Source organism: Lepidochelys kempii, chromosome 2, assembly GCF_965140265.1.
Source record: "Lepidochelys kempii isolate rLepKem1 chromosome 2, rLepKem1.hap2, whole genome shotgun sequence".
NCBI lineage: Eukaryota > Metazoa > Chordata > Testudines > Cheloniidae > Lepidochelys > Lepidochelys kempii.
The window spans coordinates 59,474,862-59,493,881 of NC_133257.1; the positions used below are offsets into that span (position 1 = coordinate 59,474,862).

The following is a 19,020-nucleotide window of genomic DNA, read 5'->3' on the forward strand; positions in this document are numbered from 1 at the left end:
TCAGAGGTAAATTCCTATAGTTCTGGGTGTGTCATGGTCCTGGGCATAGCTGTGTGTGAAAGACTGCCATGTGACTATTAGAGCATGCTTTGGGTGCACAAAATATGTCACTTTGCAAGACTGGCAATCAAATCACCTGATCATGTTAGTGCTTCGAGTAATGATTTCACAACCGTATGCTCTGATGCAAAATACATTAATATATGGCACCCTAATTCGAGAGCATTGCCTCCAAAAAGTGAGAGACAAGTCAACAGTATTGAATTCAAGAGTAAATAATCACTGACCCTATCACTTCAAAAATAAATTATGAATTAGGTCATTAAAGGTACTTGTATATTGTGTCATATTCCATGTACAACCTTTACTCAGGGTTTTTCATTACTATGCTGTTTCACTGCATATCTACGTTTCTACGTGTTTAGGGAGAAGAATACACCTATAAATCTAATTCAAACTGAAACAATTTTACGGCAATTATGGATTTTGGAATTGCACTCACCTCACTGAAAGCTGCTATTTAACAACTTGAAACGTGTTTTGTTTGGATTAGTATTTCATGAGTGTCTGCCAAAGTTGTAAATTAAGGAAGAATTGTCAGGTCAAAAATTATACATTTTGGTAGAGCAAGATGGATTTTAAATATACTTTCAACTTTTACTATTTATGTTGTTTACTTCCACTTAGCTAATAAAAATAGCTAAGGGTTGGTTTGTAGTCAGCTTCTCTTCCTGGTTCTCATGCGCCAGCACTGCAAGGTTTGAATGTTTGGCTGAAGTTCTTCACTGAGCAAATGCTGCAAAGGAATGTTTAAATCCAAACAAAAATGCTTATATGTTAAACTAAAAAGTTCATGAACACACTTCCATTAATATTTGTTCTTGAAAACCCAGGTGGTTTTTGTTGTTGTTGTTGTTGTTGTTTTTTGCTGGTGTTTTTTCCCCCTCCGAATCTAGATTTTTGATCTAAACTACCTGACAGTGTCCCTTTAAAGCTCTGAGAACTTGAAAAAATGTCTGATTTAACAAGCTTAATTTTTACAACAGAAGCACAAAAACCTTGCATTCTCACAGAATATAATTAAAGTCTACATTTTACTTAGATGTTCTTTAAAGAGCTTTTTCCAAGTTTCCTTCCTCTCTGTCTGCTGCTTTTTTCTACCCTCTTCCGTGATATGAGTTTCACCTTGCACATGAAAGATCTGTCCAGAACCAGAATGGTGGCACACTCTTCTCATTCTGAACTTTTTCCGGTAGTTTTCTTGGCTCCCATGCTTGGAGCAGCTTAGACATTTCTGGCAGCTCAGTGATGTGACTTTTTAAACTTGCTTTTCATTGGGAGCCTAGCGGGCAAACACCACAGAAGCTCCAAGCCTATAGCAGGGCTTCTTCACAGAAGTTCAAAATTCTGGTGAACATCTGGCCACAGCTATCCTATAAAGCTGTATTTATAGGACATTTTTTTAAGGAGGTAAAATTAAGAAGTTGAAACCTCCCTCAGTTATGGAAGGTAACTCATTCTGTATGGAGGGAAGAGATTGTAATTGTAACCTATCTACTGTTTGTAATTTAAGAGAAGTGTAATTTTTTTTCTTTTAAACCACACATGTATTAATAAGCTACTGAAAAACGTACTGTAGGCGTTCATTGAAAACTGTGCATGTGTAGCCATGCTGGTAATTGCAGATGGCTTTTGTCAGAAGCAATATCTTGATTTTTAATTGCAGGTCTGCTCTCATATTTTTAAAAGAGACTTTAAATTGTAATCGCAACTTGTAAGATCTCTTTTGTTTTAGCTAATAGACTGTTGTTTTTTCCCTTTATGGTACAGAGAGCAAAATGTCTGTGGAATGAATCAGGATTTGACTGGACAAGCAATGGGGAAGACATTGAACCCAATTAGCTCCAGCAGCCCTGCCCATCAGGCCATGTGCAGTGGGAACCCAGGTCAGGATATGACCATCAGTAGCAATATAAATTTTGCCATAAATGGCCCAAAGGAACAAATGGGCATGCCAGCAGGCAGGTTTAGTGGTTCAGGGGGAATGAACCATGTGTCAAGCATACAAGCATCCACTCCTCAGGGTAGTAACTATGCACTAAAAATGAATAGTCCCTCACAAAGCAGCCCTGGTATGAACCCAGGGCAGCCAAACTCTATGCTTTCCCCAAGGCATCGTGTGAGTCCTGGAGTAGCAGGAAGTCCTCGAATTCCACCCAGTCAGTTTTCTCCTGCAGGAAGCTTGCATTCACCTGTGGGAGTTTGCAGCAGCACAGGAAATAGCCATAGTTACACCAACAGTTCCCTAAATGCACTTCAAGCCCTCAGTGAGGGTCATGGAGTTTCTCTAGGGTCATCGTTGGCTTCACCTGACCTAAAAATGGGTAATTTACAAAATTCCCCTGTTACTATGAATCCTCCCCAGCTGAGCAAAATGGGAAGCGTGGACTCTAAAGACTGTTTTGGACTTTATGGGGAGCAATCAGAAGGTACAACTGGACAAACAGAGAGCAGCTGCCATTCAGGAGAACAGAAAGACAGTAATGATAACAATGTGCCCCAGGTTATCAGTGGTGAGCGGCCTGATGGACAGAACAGACTGCATGATGGCAAAAGCCAGACAAAGCTCTTACAGCTGCTGACCACCAAATCTGATCAGATGGAGCCTTCACCCTTGTCAAATTCTATGGGAGATGCTAACAAGGACTCCACTGGAGGCTTATCTGGTTCTGGTTCAGCACATGGAACCTCGCTCAAGGAGAAGCATAAAATTTTGCACAGACTCTTGCAGGACAGCAGTTCTCCTGTAGACTTGGCCAAGCTTACAGCAGAGGCCACAGGCAAAGAGCTGAACCAGGAGTCCAATAGCACAGCTCCTGGTTCAGAGGTGACTGTTAAACAGGAACCAGTGAGTCCCAAGAAGAAAGAAAATGCACTACTTCGTTACTTGCTAGATAAAGATGATACTAAAGATATTGGTTTACCGGACGTAACCCCAAAACTGGAGCGGTTGGACAGTAAAACAGACCCTTCCAGTAGCACAAAGTTAATAGCTATGAAGACAGAAAAGGAGGAGATAAACTTTGAGCCTAATGAACAGGTAAGAAGTGTCTCGGATAAATTTGATAATTCATTCTTACAAGGGTGATGTTTCTGTGTAAATCAGATGTTCTAATCTAGCATTTCTTTCCTCTCCACCCTTTCCATAGCTCCATTGAGAGTGTGACTCTTGACAGTGTTGGTAGATTAGTAGGTAAAGCATTTTTTCCTCAAGTTCCAGTCTTGGCTCCAAATGGTGGTATTTACCAAAATGGGTTAGTAGGTTGTGATCATCATTCTTCTAGGGAGAACAGACCGGTGGTGTGAATGCGGCTGGAGAACAGGAGTGACCATTCAGAAGTCAACATTTGCAAACACTGACCACATACTGATAGCTAAGGTGGTCTAATACCTAAAGCGCTCTGCAGAAATAATGACACTGCGCTAAAAAGGTATCTCATCTATACTTAGAATAGGGGGAAGCCGTGGTACCTTGGGTTAATTCTTAGCACATGCTTATTTATACTTCTCACATCTGGAATGAATGCTTTCCCAAAGATGTGTTTGCAGGACTGATTCAGACTTTGCCTTGCTGTTGCTTATACTTAATGGGACCTGTAGATGAGACACAAAACAAAAGGACTTTCCTTGTTCAACCCCATTAGTTTTTAAACTCATAAAGCTCTAAAATTCAACCACCAAGTTCCTTTCTTAGTTTCTCAGGGCACTGAGAAGTGTCTTCCTGGGTATGCACAGCACGAGCACAGAAATGGGCCGGATTCTGCTCATGGTTTCTGAGTGCTACTCAGTCCGAATAAAAATGCCTGGGAGTAAATTAGATGGGTCTGTACAAAACAGAAGGATACACTTGATTGGCTTCTGTTCGTGGTTCACTTCCCAGAAATATCCTGTATGGTAGCAGCAGTGGCGGTCAGAATCATTCTGTTTTCGCTGTTCCGTGGAAATAATGACACTGCACAAAAAAGTAAACCCCTTTAATATGTTTTATTTATTTATTTTTTAAATGGGTTATTGCCATAACAGCTCTGTCACAGGGCATTTCCTGGGGAATTAATGACTAGCTGGGGTTAATGATCCATAGCGTCAACCTGTGCCATCAACTCTCCCAGCTGGTCATTAATCCCTTGGCAATGCTTTGTGCCTCAATCCTTACTCTGTAAATCATGATCAGTTAAGAAATTATGTAGACCTTCATGACTCTCAAGCCCATGTCTTTTTCCTTTTTTTATTGTGCATTTTTAATTTGATTCTTAGGTGTGGGTTTGCTTGATGGTTTGCTTGTTTTTGTGGGGAATTCTATTCTACCATTTCCCCTCCCCGCCTTCCCCTCCGCCCCGATTTTGGGGGATAGACCACATGTCCTAAGCCCTAAACCACTGCACACCATCTGCTGTGTCAGCAGATTCTAACCAATAGGCAGTTCTAGAGAGAAGGTAATAATCATGGAACACAGCAGCCAAACATGCTATTACAGCAGGGCACCATCCCACTGTTCGGAGCACATACAACTAAGCATTTTCTAAGCCGCCTTTATTTCTTTTGGTTGGATAACTCTTGACAGCTGCTACCATCCCTGAGGGGCAACTATAATTTTTCAATCCTTTGTACCCTTCAGGAGGGAAACTGAGCCAAATTATACTAATTTCCTTAGTGATTAATCCTCGGGCCTGGATGTTAATACAGTTCTCTATACAGCTAATATTCTGTAATGCCTTAAATATAGCTAGAGTGGGAGCAATTGGATTCTAAATGAGAACTTAATACTTCATTGGGTTAGAAAAATCATGGATGTACAGAATGTTAAAACCAAACTGACAACAATAAACCATTTCAAATGTACTGAATCAAATTCTGTTCTTAGTTATCTCAGTGGAAATCTGGTGTTATTCACCGAGGTCACTGGAATTATGTCAGATTTACACTGGGATGTAAGGAAGAACTCAGTTTGGCCTTCCAAGTTTCAACTAGCATGAGAATATACAACCTGGTAGTCTCTAGAAGAATTATTTCAGTGTTTATGCCTGGTGCTCTTAAAAGAGGCAGTCGGTTACTTTCATGGTTCCCAGTTGCTGTCCTTTCCACTAATTAAAATTTCAGTTTCATATTCAATGGTGAATGCATATATTTTGTGGAGAGGGAATTGCGTAGAGACTTGTGCTATGTATCCGTCCACTAAATTTAAATATGTAAGTATACTAACTTTTAGTGAAGAAGTTTGTTTCAGTATTGCCAATCCCAAGCGTTCAAAAATATGCCAAGGCCCAAAAACTCATGAGACTTTTAAAAATAATACATTTTGGATTTTTTTTTAATTTTTTTTTTTTTGCCTTTTGGTTTTTCAGTCCACAGTATTCATGTTTTCAAGCTCTTCTCCACAGCCGTAGGAGCTAGACACTTCTTTTTTTAAAAAAATAATAGTGAAAGCGGAGATTCTCAGTCACATGACTACCAGAGCTGAGGCTGTAAGAAAAACACCAAATGTTGCAAGACTCACGAAAAAATCATGAGCTAGCAATACTGAAGTTTAGCTGAGTGGCAAATAAGGAGATGTCAAAAATATCCTAAATGGCAGTAGCTGTTTTGTAAGAATGCTGAATCTCCGAAGATAATTCTTTTTAAAAGATCATTTCAAAACCTTATTTAAGACTCTGTGAAACCTTGACTAGAATAACCAAGAGAAATCCAGCATTGAGCAGGAAAGGAAGTGGTGATGAGTTTAGAATAATGTAAGCATTTATCTAACTGCAAGCCAGTACCCTATATAAATAACCACTTTACCCAATTTATAAAATCACTGAAAATATTTTAGCATCAAAAACTTTTCAGCTTTGGAAAACAGTGTCTCACAGGAAACACTCACTACCTAAATTTAGATCAAAGCTGGAACTATTTAATACAAGACTAGGACACAGACTCTTGTTCTAAATTCTTCCATCCTCCTGTGTTGTTTCCTCCCCCTCTTCTTCCTCCTTTATATGAAAACTAGCTTTGTGCTTGTGTTACCTACTGTGCAGGTTTATTTGACTTTCCCCCCAAAGGGATGGTGTATTTTTAAATTATTCATTTCAGTGTGCTGTGTCACAGGAAGTTTTAAAGCAACCCCATAATGGAGTGGTTTCTGGGTAAGGGGGAGTCTTTATGTTCTGAAGCAAAAAGAGCCGTTACTTTTCTCCTTTTATTTTTGGTGTAACACTTTCTGAACAGGAAATGCTTTGAAGTGTACCACCGTACTAAAAATAGCATTCTTCTAGGTAGTGTGTTTAAACATATACTTCTACTGAGCCCAGCAACTGACAAGAAACCTTTCTCAAATAGTGGAGAATATTTCAAGTGTCTTTTTTACCATTTTTCCCCCTCAGTGTGATGATGATTATCTTAGCCATACGCTATTAAGTGGCCTGCAATTCCAGTTTAAGCAATTATGGGAGGTGAGTGAGAAAAGAAGACTTGTTTTCTAAAACAAAAGGTTTTCATAAGGCATCATTTATTGTTACTGAGTAGCATTAGGTGTTCAGACAGTTCTGTTGTTTCTGTTACTAGATAAAACACAGACTGCTCCAAATCTGGAGCAATGTAGACAGAAAATATCCTGGCAGTTCTAGGAACTGTAGAGTATATCCATAAAGCTGATCTAAGGTTTAAAACTATACAAATGTCAAAATATGAACAGTTTTCCATGAAAATGAAAACAGAATGTAACTAGAAATGTTGTACTTTAGATATATGAGCAATATTTCAATAATCCATGATAAAAAAAAGAAACCATTTGATTAGATATATTATTAGGATTGAAATAATTTATTAAAGATTTTGGTTATATCATAAATATTACTACATTTTTCAACATCTAGGTGTTTTTCATATTTACCTTTTTGAGTCCCTCAAATAATCTGAGGACAATGTTTAAAATGCTACAAAGGAGTTAAGATAGTTGCTAATTACATCTATATGTGTGTGACTAAAACTGCTCATTACAAATCTTTGATGAGCCCCTAAAAAACAAGGTTATCAGATAATTCCTATTTGCTATTGTAATTAAATATGCAAATATGCACAGATCTTCAAATATTGTTTTAAGACTTAGTGTCCTTCAGTAACAGTTGACTTTTTCAATATGCACAAGGTACTTTGCATTTATAAAATACCTTTCATGATACACCCTCAAAGTGCTTTGAAAAGAAAAAATGAGGCACGCAGGAGTGAAGTGGCTTATCCAATGTCCCAAAGTAAACCGCTGGCATACATTGTAGGAAATAGAACCCAGCTCACCTGATTTGTAGTCCCCTCTTTTAACCAGTGGGCCACATTGTCTCTCCCTCACTGCACATACTAATCAGCCAAAATAACTTGTCTCTCTTTTTAGATAGATATTGTACTTGTGTAGTCTCCATCACTCGTATCAGGAAACTTCATAAACATTGACAAATTGATCATCACAAGGCACAGGAAATGAGCCCAAAGCTTACGAGTCCCAGTCCTCTTCCTTAACCAAAACCATCTTTTCACCTCTTGGCTGCAACTATTGAAAAACTTTTTGCTTCAGTTTCAAACTTTTAAATCTTTAAAGGGGAGCCTCTCCTCTCTGAAACCTATTACTTACAGCTTTGAAAACCTATTTCCAGCCTTACTTACGGTCATCCTTCTGGTAGGATGTGAATTATAAGAGATTAGGTTAAAAAGATTAACATGCCACCATGAGAAAGACAGAAGACAACAAACCTGACATAGGATTTAAGGGTTAGGGACAGGTGGTGCCAAGGCTACACTGTTGTGATCCTGTCACAATGCGGAGACCCAGGCACAGCATCCGTATGGAAGAATGTGTTACTGTTTTTCCTGTGAGCTGAGAAAACCCTCAATGAAACATGAATATCTTCAATGGCAGCGTGCATGCTTCCCTTCCCGCTTGGCCCTGCAGTTGTCATTATAGGCCTATGACCTAGTCTGTTCCTATAGAAAGGATTGTGTTGCCACAAATTTTACATTGTTATGTCATGGCAGTCCCAAAGGATCAAAAGATGGAGGAGATAGAATGTGAGGGACCCAAATATTTAATTTATCAAGCAGTGACTTTTGCGAGTAGGAAATGAGGTTAAAGATAAAAGAAAAAGATACAGTAAATACTGTACATGTAAAGCTTTTAGTCTTAACCCTTAGAATTCTGACAAGTCCAGAGGTGTTTTACATCTTCTGGAGCTTGTCTACATGGGACAGACAGGAAACTTAAGACAAATTAATTCATGAACATTAACTTCATAGCATTAGTTAAAGTGCATTAAACCTCTGCGTGGATGCTGTCATTCAGAAGTAAAGTGGCCATAGTTTTCTGTAGTTTGAGGAGGTTTAAGATCATCTGAACGAGAGCATCAGATGAGGTATTTCCGGTAGAGATAAGGAAATGTCGTCATACAAGGCACTGGTGAGACCTCATCTGGAATACTGAGTGCAATTCTGGTTTCCCATATTTAAGAAAGATTAATTCAAACTGGAACAGGTGCAGAGAAGGGCTACTAGAATGATCCGAGGAATGGAAAACCTACCTTATGAGAGGAGACTCAGAGAGCTTGGCTTGTTTAGCCTAATCAAAAGATGCCTGAGGGAAGATATGATTGCTGTCTATAAATATATCAGAGGGCTAAGCATCAGGGAGGGAGAGGAGTTAGCACCAGTGTGGACACTAGAATAAATGGATATAAACTGGCCATCAGCAGGTGTTGGCTTGAAATTAGTTGAAGATTTCTAACTATCAGAGAAGTGAAGTTCTGGAATAGCCTTCCAAGGGGAGCAGTGGGGACAAAAAACTTAACTGACTTCAAGACTGAGCTTGATAAGTTTATGGAGGGGTTGATCTGATGAGACTGCATACAATGGTATGCTAGCAGCAAATATCTCCAGTGGCCAGTGATGGGACATTAGGTGGGGAGGGCTCTGAGTTACTATAGAGAATTCTTTCCCAGGTTTCTGGCTGGGGGGTCTTGCCCACATGCTCAGGGTCTAACTGATCACCATATTTGAGGTCAGAAAGGAATTTTCCCCGGGTCAGATTGGCAGAGACCCTGTGTTGTTGTTGTTGTTGTTGTTGTTTTTTACCTTCCTCTGCTGCATGGGGCATGGGTCACTTGCAGTTGTAAATTGTGGATTCTCTGTAACTTGAATCTTTAAATCATGATTTGAGGACTTCAGTAGCTCAGGCAGAGGTTAGAGGTCTATTACAGGAGGGGGTAGATGAGGTTCTGTGGCCTGCAATGTGCAGGAGGTCAGTCAGATGATCATGATGGTCCCTTCTGGCCTTAAAGTCTATGAGTCTGAGGTTAAAATGTGCTCTAACTTATGCCTATAACGTCACAGCTTTAGTTAATTCATCTTAACTTTCCTGAGTGTCCCCATATGGACAAGCCCCGGGGACTCACCAGGTTCCTGGCTTGCAGGGAAAGATGCTGGGGAATGCTGTGTAGGAAAGGAAGGGACTTGAGTTAGGACTCCTGGGCAGGGTCAATCCCACCCCTAGTCCAGTTTACCTTCCTACTCTGCTCTGCTTACCTGCTGCTAGACCCTTGCTTCCCTGTGACCTGGTGGGGATTTCCTGGTAGAGCTCAGAAGCATCTCTGTTCTAAAGTATAAGGCAGCAAAAGAAGTCTGGCTGTTGAGGATCAGGCAGACTCCTGCATGGGCTGGCGGCAGGATCGAAGCGTTGTATTCCAGTGTTTAGAGAGTGTAGAAATGCAGAAGGGAAGTGGTGCTGCTGGCAGAAAGAAGGGTGAGAGAGAGAACAGAGAGAGCCAAGTTTGCTTAGCTCCCCAGCCTTCATTTTATGAGTGTATGCATCCTTAGGTGTAAGTTTGTTACAGTAATAAATGGGAACACCCCTAAATCATCCCCCGCCACGTATTCTACCTCCTTCCCAACCTCACTCCCCAATCATTTGCTTTCTCTGTGTCTTTTAACTTATAACCTGTTTGGGACAGAGACTTTTTATTTTTGTATGTTGTACAGCAATGAGCATGTTGTCTATACTAAACAAAGAATTAATAAATAGCCATCTTTATGGTTTTAAGGAACTGTATGTTTTAAAGTTCCTCCCAGCATGAAAACCCCAATTTTTAAAAAAGGCCCCCACTGACTGCTTTCACATGATGGTGGGGGAAATATGATATTGGCCTCATGAATGATGAGAAGAAATGCAACCTGGCCTTGTTGCCCTCAGCAGACAAGAGGGGAACCACAAAAACTTTGACTATGAAACATTTAGGGCCTGATCTAAATTCCATTAAGATACATGGAAGGACGTAGCGGGGGGTAAATTTGATACCGTAGTGCTTATAGACCAATATATTTTGAAACTGTTTAAATGCTTAAGATAAAATAGCATCTATTTTTACAAAAGAAACGTTAGTATTAGTGGAGTGGATGAAAACAAAGTTAATTTCAGCTTTGGAACACTGTTCATCCACATAGTACTGTCTGGAAAGGTGCTTAGTAAAATACTTGTGACCATTTTTAAGCATGACTCTGTTAGTACTTTGTGAGGTTTAGTGTCATTGCTTTGTTATAAAGATATGTTTTGTGTACACAGTTTGACACACTCGTGATCATCAGAGCTGTATCAGGAACAGCACTTTTGAAATTGTTGTTACATAGGGAGTTTAAGGTATGCCTTGTACCCTACCTAAAGTTCAAATTAGGCCACGAAGGAAATAAATTGAGTACAGAATTAAAATCAGTGGAGAAATCCTATGAAAGTCAGACAATTAGAGATTTGTGCACCAGTTTCTTCACATGTGGTGCCGTTTGAGGGTGGATATCAAAGAGTTTTTGTATGCATGTGTGGGGAGAATTTGGCCCTAACAGTAGTGTCTTGTTTTTCTCTTTGAAACTGGCCTGGTAATTCTGAAACCTGTTCTCAGTTAAAAGTGAAAATAAAGCAGCAACACTGATTACACTACAACAAAAAGGGGTAGTTAGCTAGTTGCATTGTTCTAAGACATCTGTTATCGTTGGCCTTTCCTTACCAGGTTTTTAGTTGCCACTTCCTCAGGGGAAATGAAAATATCTTCTAGGGAAGAGTGACATTTTGTGACTAAATTGGATCCAATGTTTTCATCCCTAGCTTTTGTTATGCCTGTTGTATAACCCAGAATTATCGTAGCCAGAGTATTAAAAGAACAAAAATACAACTTGCACATGCAAAACTTTCCCCCCTAGTTTACACAAATTTTATTTAATGAAGGCCATATATCTTAATTCCCAAAAATAATACTGTATCATCCTTCTGATATTTATGATGCCCATCATTGCTCCCTCCATGACTCTTTCAACCTTCTCCTCCCTGCCCCTAAATTCATATTAAAAAGCAGCCTCTAAAATCAACTTCCTTGCCTGCCCTATTTGTATCTTTTCATCAACTTCTTCCATAACAAGTTCAAGGCTCTTCAGAGCTCTGCCGTCCTTCCTAATACTCCATCTCTTATCACATTGCTCCTCACCCACTCAGCCAGGCCAACAGTGCCAGCCTTGACCACGCTCCTGTCTATGTCTCCCAAATTTAACTCCCCCTTCCTTCACACCACACCTTTTGTGTGGATCCTGCCCCCTAAACTGATCTATAAGCCTATGGGTGGGAACTGGAGGAGAAGAGTTTAGTACTTTTTGGTTCACCTACAAGAAATCTAGCAATAAGTGATGTATAGGCTCATAATTTAGAGGAGGAATAGTAAGGGGGGAAATATTGCATTAAGAATTGTATGTAAAAGGGGTGTGTGTGTGTCTGTTTTTGTATTTCCCACCCTTCATATGGCTGCTGTGACTGCATCTGTATTCTGTTTGTACAATGCCTAAGAAAGGTCCTGATCCTGATAGAAGCCTCATATATATGCTGTGTTACAAAATATATCCAGAGATTTTAAAGTCTTCCATGGTGAAAATACTAGAATAGGAGGTCATAATTTTTAACAATTTTCAAAGTTTCAGTGTGTGAAGAATTTTAACTACATATGTTTAAGGATGGAGGAGAAGGATTTAAGCAATGCTAAAATCTATGAAATGGACACCTCCAAGAAAAATGCACTGTTCAACCTTTGTGTTTGTCTGTTGGATTTTAATTTTCTGAAGGTTTTTTGAGTAAACTGAACTTTGTTGTAGGTGTTTAATCTAATTAGAGGTCTGTTCTCTGCTTGCTTGCAGATAGGTAATTCCCACGGATGTTTTTGAGAGTTGTGTGCATAACTAGAGCAAGATAGACTCCTAAATCTAGTAACTAATTAGCAGCTGTTTAATATACAGCACTTCATTTTATTGCCAATTTATTTTCAATTTAATTTCTACAAAGCTGTAATGTTTAGCTTATGCACAGTATTCAGTTTTTAAGCTTAACATGGAAAATATGAATATTGAGGGTTTGTTAGTCAAATATAAAGTAATTTTTCTATAGTGTGTCTTAGTCATAAAAAGAGTAGCAGTATGATTGTGATGAGTTTATTATTTGTTATATCTACACAAATCAGCATCCTTGCCACCACTGTGAACACTCTGTCTCCCACCCCCCCCAGTTATAACTGCCTTGGTGCTGGGGGAACAGTACACAGTTCACTTGTGCATGAGGCAGCCATAATGTGGCTGCTTGTGCCCCCTGACCCTCAGCTGAGAGAGAAGTTCCCTTGGCAGGGCCATCCCTAGAGGGGTTCAGGGCCTGGGGTGGAAGTCATGAATCCATCAGTTCTGGGACCGAATGCGCCAGTCAATCACACCAGCCCTCAGGACCTCGCAAAACATGGGGTCTGGAGTGGTCACCCCAATTAGCTGTACCCAAGGGACAGCTCTGAATCTTGGCACAGTTAAGTAACCTAAATAGGGATGGTTGGGCTAACTGACTGTATGTGGTAAGCACTGGAGAGAGTGCACCCTACCCCTTTTCTACAGGTATAGTGAGTCCCCTCTTCCCCCCTCGCTTCACCGGGCTCCCTGGAGATGATACTGAATGCCTCTCAGGCACTACATGTATTCACCCTCCTCTCAGTGCTCCACAGGCTCTAAGAGCCATGATTGGATCCTGTCTACTGTTCATATGAAGAACAACCTGTGCTATATTTTCATTGCAGCCGGGCAGTGAGTTGGATAACTTGGAGGAGATTCTGGATGATCTACAGAATAGTCAGTTACCACAGCTTTTCCCAGATACCCGGCCCGGGGCTGCAGCTGGATCAGTCGACAAGCAAGCCATCATCAATGACCTCATGCAGCTTACAGGTGAAAACAGCCCTGGCACGTCTGTTGGAACCCAGAAACCAGCAATGAGGATTTCACAGAGCAGTGAGTTTGTGTTATAACTGGTCATGCAAGTTTATGAAATTGTCAGATGAAAATGTAGGTTTTGCAATGATGCCCCAGGGGCTGGCAGGCTGTGAAGTAGACAGTTGAGCTATTTCAGATCTGCTGTGACCCAACAGCACCATCTGCTGTCCTGATCAATTGGAACCAAAATATTGTACTGTGCTGAAAGTCAGTGCCCTTTTGAAGGGTTAAAGGGACACTCAATTTAAAATAAAATTCACACGTCTGTTTGAAAATATTTTACCTGCTATTGTTATTAATAATAATAATATATTATTGTTTTTTCCAGCCTGTTAACTTTGCACATTTGACAGCATTTTCTGTATAGTTGTTTTTACTGTTTCTCACAATAAAAAGGGTGTGGGGGAGTGCTTTTATTAGAATAAATAGAAAAATGTGCTTCCAAAATTACAAAATTGCCAGCAGGACTTATGGCCAAGTGTAATACCTACACTGAATTTGAACCAATTGTTTTTAATTGACTCAATTTCAAGTTGACAGTGTCCCCTATAAGTGAAATTACATGTTGTAAGTGAAATATTTATCTGTTTGTGAAAAATAAATACTTCAAGTAAGGTCGGAGTGTTATTGAAAACGAAAGTTGAGGTAAACCTGGTTTTTGGTTTGGTTTGATTTTTTTTTTAAATCCAGCTTAAAATATTTACCCTTATAAACTGGGCATGCTCTAAATACTGCCTAAATATAGTTTTTAGACATATTATTAAAATACCCATTTATTTAATAAACTGGAACTATTCTGTGGATTTTTGTAAACTTTCTAAACACATATCTATTCAAGACCGATGGCATCTCCCGTTGGGTAAATTCACATTTTTAACCCTTCTAAACTTTTTTTTAGAAGCTAGATATATACTTAACACTACTGACCATTAAATTTAAATGTGATATATTATGTGACAAAAGCCAAAGAAGTCAATTTTCAAATTTATTTCTTAGTTTACATTATTATGTGTTCTTTATTTTGTTTTTCATGAGCTAAGACTAACGTTTTGTTTGTACTTGTGAATGCTTTGCCTTGGGTCAGTTTGTGACATGGTGTGGATGTGGTTTAAACAGTGTATATGTTAAATATACTCATTTTGGTAAGTGGAGGAAGACTATCCTAGGCAATATATAATTCAAAGAGAAGTCTTTGTGCTTCCTGAGTCTCAGTAGAGTCCTGTGTGAGACCTGGTCTGACAGTTCCCTCCCATGTGGTCCAGACACCTGGTGGCTTTCCTGAGTTAACTGTCTGCCTTGGCTGACATTACTTCCTCTTACCTGACCTCTTTTTAAAGGGAGGTGCAGTGGCTCATTTCCAAAAGGTTCTCCCAGCCAAGATCTAAATTTTCAGAAGTTAAGGTATCTCAGGATGAGGACCCAGAATCAAAGACCACTAATCTTTTGTCCCTTCAAAGTCTGCTTTTGACATCACACTACCTTCAGCTCTTATTTGGGCCAAATCATGTGTTTGACATGACTTGCGCAAACTTTATGCAGTACCAAAGTTGTTTCATTCACAGGAACATTAGATACTATTATTATTTGATTCTACTTAGTAATGTAAATAAAATGGTATTTTAAGCTGTGTTTCTGTGTATTAAATTGCAGAAAGGAACATTGGAAACAGTCACACCTGCACCTTTTAAGTCTGTTGCCAGAGCTCCTAATAGCACAACAGCAAAGCAGTTGTGAGCCAGGAAGTCATACTGGGTTTTGGCAAGTAGTTTTGTAAACCAGGCAGCTCTGTTTTCCTTACCCAGTAATATCACAAAATATGTTTTCTCCCCAGCCTGCTCTTGCATCAGTGTCCCATAGAATCATCTGCCTAGTTTTGCAGTTTAAGTATTATAGGGAAAATTACATGTGCGCTGAAATAGTGAGTGGATTCCCCTTTTTAATGTCCAGCCATAAACACCTACAAAAGTAATACAGAATCAGTGTTAAATCATATTCAATTCCAAAACAGCTTTTATTTTAATAAAAACATTTAGTTATTTTTCAGACTCTGGAAATTGCCTGTAATGTTTTATTGAGGCTTTTTGTTACAATACTTAAGAATATATTGATACTTACTTTTAAAAAATTGACTGTAGCCACTAGAATTTGCCTGATCCAGCAACTTTTTTCAGGAAGAAAATTCCATTAAAACTTTTCCCTGTGGCTGACTAACAATAGGACATATAGTTTGAGTCTGATCGCATTCCCTTAGCCACCTTGTCCTTCTGACCTGCCCCTGTTTCCTTTCTGTGATCATTGGCTACTTATAAAGCTGCATTCATAACAACTCTCTCCACGTTTGCATTATTTGAAGCCTTTGCTGGCTCAGAGTGCAAGTGTCCTAGGGTTGCTACTGAAATCAGGTTTTGGCTCAGTTCTGAGTTGGACTTTGTGGTACCCACCCATTTTAAATCAGTAAGGTCGGTTGGTCTCTCTGGTAACCAGACTTGGTTTGTTTGTTTGTACTGATGTTAAATATGGTGTTTCAAGACCTAATGCTCAGGAGTGAGGTATTGTGTGCAAAGTTTTGACTCACCTTAGGTTTATACAAAAGAGTTTACTGCAAAGAATTTAAAACATCAGAAGAAAATAATTCACACAGGTGCTTCCTGTCATGACACAATAAATAGGAAAGACAAGTTAGACACCTTTTGTAGTAAGATGTTTCTGATTTTTTAAACTAGCTTAATAATACTTCATCTGAATTCTAAGATTTATAAGTGTCTGTACTATAGTCTGGAGTAAATAAGTTCTCTAGCTTTCTTGTATTGTGGTTCCATCAAAATAAAGAAGTTGTTTTGTGTATGACTTCTTGCCATCCAGAGTCAGAAACTGTCCCTGGGGCAGTTGCCGAAAATGTTTATATGGAAAAATAATTTTAGGAAAATATTTAATATATTTTAGCAGTATATGCATGATGCAGGTAACAAGAAAGGAAGAGCCAGTACCACGTGAGCAGCAAGAGAGTCTACAGAGCACAGCTGGGAACCATTTGATTAGATACTAGGAAGTAGTTGCTATCCTTTAAAAAATCTCTCAAAGAATAACTGTCCCTCAGTTGCTTTCTTTTGAAGAAAGAAAAGGAGTACTTGTGGCACCTTAGAGACTAACGAATTTATTTGAGCATGAGCTTTCGTGAGCTTTTAGATAAGCTATTACCAGCAGGACAGTGGGGTGGGAGGAGGTATTGTTTCATATTCTCTGTGTGTATATAAAGTCTGCTGCAGTTTCCACGGTATGCATCCGATGAAGTGAGCTGTAGCTCACGAAAGCTCATGCTCAAATAAATTGGTTAGTCTCTAAGGTGCCACAAGTACTCCTTTTCTTTTTGCGAATACAGACTAACACGGCTGTTACTCTGAAACTTTTCTTTTGAAGAGTTGACATTCACCTTTCTAATAAAACCTATATGCATTTTTCTCTGTTGAGGCTGATTTTTAAAGCAAAAATTCTTTTAAAATCAGTCTCGGCAGAGGAATAGATTCCCAAAAAAGGTGGGGTAATGGGCAAGTATGTTTCTTTAAGAAATAGGATGTGTTGGAATGTCTTGAAATTCAGATGTACTTGTTAAAGTAGATAAAAGTGAACTTAAGGAAAACTATTTTCCTGGTAGTTTTGTTGTCACTGGTGGTATAGTACTAAGACTTCAGCCTGAAATAATTGTTACTGAACCTTGAAAGTACAGGTGTTAACTGATGGCAAAAAATGTAAAGAATCTATGTAAGGAGGGATAGTAACGGTATCAGGAAATGACCCACATACAGTCAGAGGCCTTCTTCAGGGATTTTAGTGCCTTCTTCAGGGATACAGTTTACATGGGGAAAGTTGTGAAGCCTATCCAACTCTGAATTTCATAACAGTTTTGCTTCAGGCTGACACCTGTACTTCTGTTTTCAGCCAAAGCCCGTTTAGGGATATGATTGTTTGGCAGTGAAGCACACATCACCTGGTAGTACACGTATGCTGTAGTTGTACTTCAGGAAATTATTTTAACTTTACACCATTTACTACTTAAAATACAAATCAGTACCTGCATCAGTAATCGCAATTTTTGTAATGCTGTCTGGATGGGGCATATCCAATACAGCTACAGAGTGATATGCGCATGTAACGCTGTATATCTCAACCCATCTGTTTGAAGAGTGTATTTTTATAAGTTAAGTTTCTAGTCATGTAACTTTGTTTTTTTCGCTTTTCCTCTCTCTCTTGTCTAGCTTTTAATAACCCACGGGCAGGGCAGCTGGGCAGGTTATTACCAAACCAGAATTTACCACTCGACATCACATTGCAAAATCCATCAGGTTCAGGACCTTTCCCATCAATAAGAAACAGTAGTCCATATTCAGTGATACCTCAGCCAGGAATGATGGGCAGTCAAGGGATGATAGGAAATCAAGGAACTCTAGGGAACAATAGCACAGGTAAGAATTCAAATACCGTTTCCTGTTTTGGTTAACTTATTTAATTAATTGCATATATTTATGCGTAACATAATCAAGGTAGGGATCATTACAGATGCATCCTGTATGTATCTAAAGCACAACCTGAATGGAAAATATCAAATGACTGCAAAATGGTTCACATAGTGGACAGTTAACGATAAAACAGCAAACCATCGTGGCACATCAGCTTTGCCCTGGACTACTTCAGAATGTTTGTTGATTAAGTGGTGCACAAGAATACGTGCTTTTCACTTACAATGTGAAAGGTATGGGTGGAGATACTTAGACTTATTGGATTAGTAGTGGAATAGGGACTCTTTCACATCAGCTTTCCAGGTTCAGATGTCACCAAAATTGGTAGAAATCAAACAAAGAAGAAGTCATTTGGCTTTTCAGTGGTCTGTGTGAAATGAATTGGTGATCTCTGTCCATTTGTTAATAGTTTGGTGTATCTGCTGCAAAATGGCACCCTTTTTCGTCAAGAATTAAATGACCACAGAGAATGAGCTGTCCTCTCCATCATAGAAATATCACCTCCAGAACAGAATTTCAGGCATGTTGGTGACATTGCTGCCCATACTATGTATGTTCCATGATTAAAAACAGAACTTCTGTCTCTGGTGCTGTCCATTTGCCTACTTTCATGGCCATTAAAATTCACTTTACGTAAAAGAAACAGGGTTTATGACTTTTAATTTTTGAATCAGGTAACCCGGTTTTGTTTGAAGCATTAGAAATCTGTAATGAATTTACCTTTTTAAAACTTTATTTTTGATTGTGCCATGTCTATAATGATCTTATTTCTGTAAGTTGTCTCTAAACCTTACAAAGGTTACCAGAGGGGAAAACGTTACTGGAAAAGTTGGATGAAGTGTCTCTGTTTAGTTACTTACATCAGTTACCATACGTTTTACGATTATGAAGTATGAAATTCCAGTTAAGAAGTCTGAATAGTCAGATGCTGTAAAGCAGGGGTTCTCAACATTTTTCTTTCTGAGTCCCCCTTCCCCTCCCTCCCACATGCTATAAAAACGCCATGGCCCACCTGTGCCACAACAACTGTTTTTCTGCATATAAAAGGCAGGGCCAGCATTGGGAGGTAGCAAGCAGGACAGTTGCCCAGGGTCCCACACCACAGGGAGCCCTGCAAAGTTAAGTTACTTAGGTTTTGACTTCAGATCTGGATGGCTGG

General features: G+C 39.2%; 1 protein-coding gene across 15 annotated transcripts in view; it reads left to right on the forward strand.

The window, feature by feature from the left end:
* Positions 1–19,020, forward strand: part of NCOA2 (nuclear receptor coactivator 2) — a 259,281-nt gene that overhangs the window by 211,231 nt on the left and 29,030 nt on the right. For all 15 annotated transcript variants that reach the window (XM_073330891.1, XM_073330882.1, XM_073330888.1 and 12 more), the window contains 3 exons: positions 1,831–3,100; positions 13,155–13,365; positions 17,601–17,807. In XM_073330891.1, coding sequence (XP_073186992.1) covers positions 1,831–3,100; positions 13,155–13,365; positions 17,601–17,807 — 1,688 coding nt within the window. The remainder of the gene's footprint in view (positions 1–1,830; positions 3,101–13,154; positions 13,366–17,600; positions 17,808–19,020) is intronic.